General features: G+C 43.6%; 1 protein-coding gene across 1 annotated transcript; it reads right to left on the bottom strand.

Moving 5' to 3' along the window:
• Window positions 1–544: 544 nt before the first annotated feature.
• LOC112078726 (nocturnin) lies at window positions 545–3,972 on the bottom strand. Its single transcript, XM_024144868.2, has 3 exons — window positions 2,355–3,972; window positions 1,865–2,196; window positions 545–1,611 (listed from the first exon to the last, which is right to left on the bottom strand). The coding sequence occupies exons 1-3, from the start codon at window positions 2,650–2,652 to the stop codon at window positions 1,066–1,068; spliced, it is 1,176 nt and encodes a 391-aa protein (XP_024000636.2). The 5' UTR covers window positions 2,653–3,972; the 3' UTR covers window positions 545–1,065.
• Between the last annotated feature and the right edge of the window lie 4,635 nt (window positions 3,973–8,607).

Below are 8,607 nucleotides of genomic sequence, written 5' to 3'. Positions count from 1 at the left end.
ACGTTCCATTCAGCATTTATCCACCAGGGTTTAACTTGTGAATGGGTGTCACAGAGCTGACTATTCACCATCGTCTGACAAACGACTGTAATTCAGTGTTAGGATGAGTACAAGAAGTCTAGTAGGCGTCGCGGTGGTTGCAGTATGTTACATTTAATCAGGAGTTATAGGTTCCATCCCACAAAGCAGCAGACTTCTAGACGTTACTATGTCGTAGTAATATCCACATTTCACTTGCTGGTGAGGGTTAACTGTAGTTATAAATGGGTTGTTCACAACTATCCACCAGGGGCCTTGGATGGCATTTAAACTGGTGAGGTAGTAAAGTGCATTTTGAAATGCCTCGATACACCATGTACGCAGTAGACAAAGAATTGGCTCGATGGGATGAATATTTTATATGGCACCACGTAAAGAGCCTGACAAGCTTTGAATATGAGACTCCTGTCTGGGCATGGAAGTGATTCAGACACCTTTACTTATTCTGAGACATGTATTACTTATTCATGCATCAATTACCAGACTTTATATCCCGTGTATGACATAGCAAACAGGTTAAGACATTTTTGCAAATTAAAAACATAATTCCATAAGTATTCAGACCCTTTACTTCGTTGAAGCACCTTTGGCAGCGATTACAGCCTTGAGTATGACGCTACAAGCTTGGCACACCTCTATWTGGGGAGTTTCTTCTCTGCAGATCCTCTGAAGCTCTGTCAGGTTGGATGGGGAGCGTCGCTGCCCAGGACAAGTATAGTTGAATAGTACAAACAGCAGGTAGGGTGCAATCCTCAGTGTCAGAGGTACAACAACACCTATACTGTAGACAGGCACCATAGAGCCTAGTTTCAGCAGTCTACTCCTCTCGGTCTCTCCTTCATTCAGAGTGTTTTAGTCCATGAAAAGTAAGCTCACACCAAGCGGGTAGTTTCCTTCCTTCCTGTTCTCCAGTCATCATACCCCAGAGAGATGGGTTCGGACTCGGAGGGATAATGTTGCTTCTGTTCCCTCGTTCCGTCACTCCATCCCTCGTTCYGTCACTCCATCCCTCGTTCCATTGAATTGTCAATCAAAAGTGTCCATGTGATCCTCCTGCTTTTTAAAKCTGAAGTCACACACCAGCGAGAGGTGATCGGAGGGGTAGTTGTAYGACGGAAGCCTGTTAGGGCCAATCTGTTCCTCTGTAGGCATATCCAACACGGCGTCCACGCTGAACGCTTCTCTAGAGTACCAGATATAATCCAATGTGGTACAACATTCTCCCGTCGGCCGGATCTTCCACGTGGTGTAGGCCGGTTCCGAAAGCCCGTCCCGGCTTAACCGTTTATAGGCCGAGTCAAGGATCAACGGTGACGAGGCGAAACGTTGGTAGACGTCCTCGGAAGGCACAGCGTTGAAGTCCCCGCAGACAAGGAGAGGGGTGTCTGGGACGATGCCTGTGGGACCCGAAGGACCCCCTGGTGATTGGGTGAGGGTGGTGAGGTTCCGGAGAAGGTCGGAACCCTGGGCACTACGGAGACATTCCCAGCCGCTCCGGGCTTTGAGGTGCGTCACGGCAACACACAGCCGCCGGCCTGTCACCCTGCACCGCAGCGTCGTGACGACAGCCACCTGTAGGGAAGACAATTGCATAAAACAGTTAAGGGTTACGTTCCAGTCTGTATTTTTAACAATCTACACAAACAGTAGCTGTCCAGGAGGAGGGTTGACCACTTTTGCCTGTTATAAAATAGGATCCTGTTGGAATCCTTCATTCCTTGAGGTAATCTCTGTGCTTGGAAATCAGAGTTTCCATCATATTACGGTCAGACCAGTGATTACCTCAAGGAAGAAAGGACATTTAAACTAGCTTAGTTTTACAAACCTGGTTGGTGGGTATTAAAACAGCACACAGCCGGACATTCACACTATCCACCAAGTCAAACCGGGCTTCATCATAGAACAGAGCACACCCATCCGGCCCGTTGTTGCYCTCCACATCCAAGCATGGAGACCAGGGCTTGGGGCAGAAGTTGCCGCGGTAACCCAGGCCGGCCAGGATTGGCTGGAAGGTGTCGTAGTAGTGGTCGACTTCCTGTAGACACAGGATGTGAGGTCGGTAGGTGAGGATCTCTTCTAGGATSAGGTATTTACGCTCTGCCCAGTTCAGGGCTTCCAGGGGACAGTTGACGAAACTGTCCATCCCTTCACCTAGAGCTGGAGGGAGAGAGAATTCATCTGTCAATCTATCCATCTCACTGTCCTTGATGCCAATTAAAATGAGCAATAATATACCATTTAATAACCCTGAATGAGATGAAACGTTCATGATTATATTTGCTAAAGAAAGGCTACAATAAAGAAAACGTATTTACCTTGAGCCAGTATGTTCCACTGCATAACCCTGATGGTCCTCTGGGTGGCACTGTTGTCCACTTCCTCCCCGGGGGAGATGAAGGCTCTGAGGAGGCGAGGAGGCCTGTCCCGTAGAGCCTCCTCACACTCCCTCAGCAGCTCCAGGGGGTCCGCGGGGTACTCCGGGGGAGAGTGACACCCCTGTGAGGGGGAGGGGTGCTGGGGGTCCTGGTGATGGGCCAGCGGGGTGGTAGTGGTGCTGTTGTTGACTAGGGTCTGGGTCAGGGAGCTGTAGAGTCTACTGGCACCACTGCCCATTGGACAGACTGGAGAGAGACAGAGAGAGGGTGTAGGGAGATAGAACACATTGTAGGAGTTGAGTTACAACGGTCATATGATATTTTACAGGACGCTTTAATCCAATACCAAGTTCCAAACTATTTTAACCACAACTCTCAGTGATCCCCACAACATAGAACCACACAAAGGGCCAACAAGGGTAGGCCGAGGTTGATTCCATCCCAGAAATAGGTGTCAGTCTCTAGGGAGAAGTCCTGCGAACCCTGGGCCTCACTCCCCACGTGCCTGGTCCCTCACACTGTAACAGGGCCTAGTGTTGTACTGATCCATGTCTAACTGCTGTAGCAACACCAGCTTTTCCCTACACACTGATCTTAGGTCAGTTTTACCTCCAGCCCTTTATGGTTAAGGATTTGGGGAAGCTGATCCTAGATCTGTGCTTAAGGGTGACATTTATCCTCYCTCTCAATTCAGGGAGGATCTGACCAACCAAAACACACGAACCTAATCCCCTTGGYCAATCAGGAGTAAGTTCAAAAGGTGAGATTGTGGTTGTTGCCAGGTGAAGGGGTAAAGGTCACCTTATTGACTAGTCACTTGACTTGGAACACAGAACATATTGACAACCCAGGCCTTTTTGTTTTCTACCTAAAATGTGTGTTTCACAGAAAACTATCTGAGTAGGACATCTATGGGTGGACTATCAGACGGTGTGTGGTTTAGTTCATGAGCGGATACAGAAAGACTGCTTGTTAGCTGGTTCTGACTGCCAAAACTGGCTGATGAGCCTTACCTTGTCCTGGGACAACAACAGTAGCTCTGTGTGCTCTGAGTGAGTGTGTGTGCTCTGTGTGCGTGCTCTGAGTGTGTGTGTGTGCTCTGAGTGAGTGTGTGTGTGTCAGTGTGTGTGTGTGTGTGTCAGTGTGTGTGTGTGTGTGTGTGTGTCATCTCAGGTTTCAGCCAGTCAGTGCACATGTGTGTTTCCTTCCTCCAAAGTGTGTGTGTTCTTCTGGCGCCGTCTCTCTCCACGTTCAGTCGGTCATTATGTGTGTGTGTGTGTGTAGTATTTATTTCTCTGCTGTCAGTTTGTGTGTCCGTTCCTCTTTGCTCTCTCTCAACTAGTCACATGCACCAGTGACCCTACAGCCCAGTTGGTAGTGACTGTGTGTGTGTGAGATAAACATGAGTATCAGCTGACTGTGTGTTCCTCTTTTTGCCCTCTCTGGACACATGAACCAGTCAGGATCAGTTTCTAGTAGGACTACATCTCCCAGCTCTCACATGGACAGGCAAGGCTCAGTTTCTAGTAGGACTACATCTCCTAGCTCTCGGTCTAATGGCAGGCCCATATGTCCTGCCGACCTCACTCTGGCCCATATGTCGAGATGACTTCTAGAGCACACACGTCTGGGAACTGATGGACAGTAGATGCTCGTACATCGTGTCAAACTAAGGTCGAAGGGCTTTATTAGGGCAAGCTGACCCGCTCACGTGATCGGGGGTCTTTTCTCACAGGTTACAAATTGAAAAGCAGACAGAAGAAAAAAAGCATTCGGGGAGCGCAACTGCGCGAGTCCTTATCCAATTCCGAGGTGCATATTGAAAGATATTGGAAGAAACTGTCCAATTTACTTTTTTTGTCAGCCACAAGATGAGTATGTCTAACGAACAGCAAAAACACCAGCTAATGTCAATATACTAATCCCCATAAGTACAACAGTTTGACCTATTTTTTGTCTGCGTGAGAATATAAAATAGTCCAAACTTAGTCTGGAACATTGTCGGGATGCGTAAATACCAACCACTAGCATAAAAATAAAATTGTTTACGCAATGAGCGCTAAGGCCACAAGATCAGAATGTTTAAACTTAAAATGTTGATGAAACTATTAGGACTATTTCTTTACATTATGAGTCGACGCCAATGTATACACGGCAAGTAGGCTATACAACGCTGGAATTGTTTTCAATAGCGGGAAACACTATTATCAACAGCCAAAATGCGATTAACCATGCAATGTGTTGCTTTTAATTATAAAGATGAGCATTTTTAGGGGTGAAAATGATCTTCCACAATCTGAAAAACTTGTTTTTGATTTAGAAATGGACCATTACTCATGCACCTGTCTTGAAAACGGGCAGGGGAAAAAAATAAACATTTTTTCTATGCGCTTAATAGCAAAATGGGGGGACGCTTTTTCTGTGGTTCAATTTTCATGCCAGCCAGGTAAGGCTGTAATCCCTCGTTCTACCAGAGTACCACCACCAAGCCAGGGTTTGGCAGTCATTACTGGACAAGATTTCCATTTGTCATGCTATTTAGGAAATTATACTTGGCCTCCCTTTAGTTTGGCTTCAACAGATAACTACATACATACATACAGGAGAGTGTTGTTCCCTGCTGAAGTAACAACGCCCCCTCCACCACACGCAGGCGGAGTCCAGGAGAGGTGATAAAAAAACTGAAACACGACGGGCCAGCACTGTGTACCCCAAGCTGTGGTGGAGGAGTGGCCGAGCCCAGGTTTTCTAATGTCAGCAGTGCTACTGATAGGGTCTTGTTCATTTAGATGGTTGGAGAATGTGCCAGACTAGGGAAATCTCTCCACACCCAGTGCATGTTCTGAGATCCTTCTGGCATCGCTATCAAGCCTGTCCGGTGATTTTATAAAATAGCACAATAAATATACCGTCCGTGAAAAAGTAAAGTACACCCCCTTCTTGGAAAGTGGTCTTATTTTTAAAACATATTTGGACATGGATATTTGGACGCTAATTTCCACAACCACCCCCAATTCATTTGATAAAGTAACTCCAACTTAACAAAATGGTACAAAAAAGTAATTATTTTAAAAAATGTTATGGCAATTAAAATATACATTTTTTCCTTATGCGGAATAAAAATTGTACACCTTAACTTTGCCATCAAATAAAATGGCTAAAAATTAGATCAGGTACAGACCAAAAACAGTGCGAATATTATTAGGAATTATTAAAGAGAAACTGAGGAGGGTCAACACGCTGGTAAGACGACCCCAAACTACTGCGAACAATATGGGCTCTGGACAGATCCATGAGTCAAATGGTGGAGTTGTTTGGGCCGCAAATGCCACGACACCTATATTTGGAAAAATAAAATACGGCCTTTGAACAGAAGAGCCCTGCTACCAACAGTAAAGGGCATGGAGGCGGTGCATTAATGGCTTGGGGGCTGCTTTAAACTGCCTTTTCAGGGCCTGGCAACCAACTTGCCATCATTGAGTCAACCATCGAAATTCTATATTGTACCAGAGAATTATTGAGGAGGAATGCTTGAGAACCCATCTGTTCAAAAAAGCTGAAAGCTGAACGCGGGAACATTTTGAATCTGGCAACATGAACAATGGATCCAACAAAACACAAAAGCAAAAGGCTACACACAGAAATTGGCTTTCAAAGAAAAATAAATGGAGGGTTATGGAAATGACAGAGTGAAAGCCCAAGATCTCATCCTATCAAAATGGTGTGGGGCAGACTTGAAGCGGGCCGTGCATGGCAAGAAAGCCCTCGAACATGACATCAGTTGAAGCAGTACTCAAGTAAGGAAGAGTGGCAAAAAATGTCACCAGTCATATGTAAGAGACTGGATAGAACAGTTTTACAAGAAAACGTCTACATTAAGTTATTTCAGCCAAAGAGGGCACACAAGCTATTGAAGTTAGGGGTTGTACCATATTTTCCCGCGCTAATGGAATTGCATTTCTGTTGATTTCTTGATCTGAATAAATTTTTATTGCAAAACTATAATCTTTCCAGGTGTACATTTGTTAAAATTAGGTTACCTTTATCTGTCAATAGTGTTGAGTGAAGAATTACATATCCCATCCTGTCCAAATATGTAAAACAAATTACAACTTTCTAGGGGGTGTACTTACTTTTCACATTGACTGTAACCTCATGAACATACGACAATAAGCTCAAATAAAATGGATATGTTTTATAATATAACAACTACTTGTTCAAAAAGTTTGGGGTCACAGAAATTGTCCTTGATCTTTTTTTTTTTTTTTTTTTTTTTTTTTTTTTTTTTTGTTTTTGAGAGAAAAAGCACAAAAAAAAATCACTATTAAAAATAACATCAACATTGATCCAAGAAAATACAGTTGTAGACATTGTTTTAATGTTGTAATGACTATCATGTAGGCTGGACACAGCTGATTTTTTATGGAATATCTACATAGGCCAATACAGAGGCCCATTATCATCAACCATTCACTCCTTATTGTCCAATGCACGTGTGTGTTAGCTAATCCAAGTTTATAAGATTTAAAAAAGGCCTGTATTAATCATTAGAAAACGCCTTTTGCAATTATGTTAGCACAGCTGAAAACTGTTGTTCTGATTTAAGAGCAATAAAACTGGCTTTCTTTTAGACTAACGTTGAGTCACTGTAGCATTTCTTCCTGAAACTCGTCAGAATTCTATTCTTGTTCTGGAGGAATGAAGGATTATTCCATGCGAGAAACTTCGCCAAGAAACTGAGATCTCGTACAAACGTTGTGTCTACTCCCCTTCACAGAACAGAAGCCAAACTGGCTCTAACCAGAATAAGAAAGAGGAGTGGGAGGCCGCCGGGGCTGTTTCGCAGGCTACAAATTAGTAATAGTAAATTAACAACTGTCTACACTGTATTTGCTGATCATGTTTATAATTTTTTTAATGGACAATTTATATTTTTTTCTAATCAAAAACAAGGACATTCTAAGTGCCTCCAAACTTTTGAACGTAAAGTGTAATATCATATATATTTTTAGATCATAATGTCGTTTGTTCCTTACATCATGAATACTTCCTCCATGCGCTGCTGGTTTGGAGTGTTAGAACCGCAGATGTCCCAGGTTCTCTTCTCAACCTTGTCATCAGACAATTATAAGCAGTATTATTACATTGCAAAAAGTGGCTGATGTGATCAAGTTGATCACACAACAATGGTGGGGACACTCAGAAAACATAGGTGTCCCACGTGTGCCTCCTCTCTGGCTCGTCGTCACCCAGGCCTCACTCGTTATGGCGGCACACACTGTGGCGACCATCGTTACGAGGCACCTGCTCAATTATCAGACTCACCTGGACTCCATTGTCACCTCCCTGAATACTTCCCTGATAATATGTCACACCCTTGGTTACTTTTGCGCCCAGGCGTCTTATTGTTTCCTGTTTCAGTGTTAAGTCTGTGCGTTGTTTCGTGCTTTCTTGTTTTGTTTTATGTTGTTTATGTTAATTAAAAACACTCACATCCTTGAACTTGCTTCGCCCTGACTCTCAGCGCACATCATTACACATAGTCACATAACCTGTGGTGGTGCTGGACTGGTGATTGGATCGATTGTATTCCTGGGATATCTCGTCCAGAACAAAAAATAGTGATATTAATAATTGAGCGAAAATCAATTATATGATCATGCTCATGCTTTTTTTTTTTTTTCATAATGCAAATTCTGTTATAATATTACAGTAAGTTGATATTACCAAAAGTAAATTGTCTGTTTTTGCACAGTTAACCATAACAAGTGCAGCAGCACCAAATCAGACACGGAATGGCAAAAAAGCTAGGAACCCAACCCCAAACAAAAAAGACCCAGGCAGAGGTCCTCTGTGAGGAGTGGGGATAGACAGTTAATAAGAAACAGTCTGTATTTAAAACAATTAACCATATGATTTGTTGGGCCATAAACATACGCATCGTGGCGCTGATGCAAACATTAATTCCTGCAGAAAAGCAAAGAGATATATACTGGGGTTAAAAAGCATGGTACATATTACAGTAAGAGAGAAGTGTCGTTGTCATGACATCTTAAGTTAAGTGGTTATCAGCAGTAACTTCCTTTAGAAAGGGGAAATGAGGCCATAAGTCTGATACTAAAACAATGCACTCGATACTAAACACTGATCTAAAACACATGCTGTGAAATATAAGTGAGACATCTTGGGCTCA

This window comes from Salvelinus sp. IW2-2015, unplaced genomic scaffold, assembly GCF_002910315.2.
Source record: "Salvelinus sp. IW2-2015 unplaced genomic scaffold, ASM291031v2 Un_scaffold6134, whole genome shotgun sequence".
In the NCBI taxonomy this organism is placed as follows: domain Eukaryota; kingdom Metazoa; phylum Chordata; class Actinopteri; order Salmoniformes; family Salmonidae; genus Salvelinus; species Salvelinus sp. IW2-2015.
The sequence above is the reverse complement of the archived record's forward strand: the minus strand, read 5'-3'. Positions and strand labels throughout refer to the sequence as shown.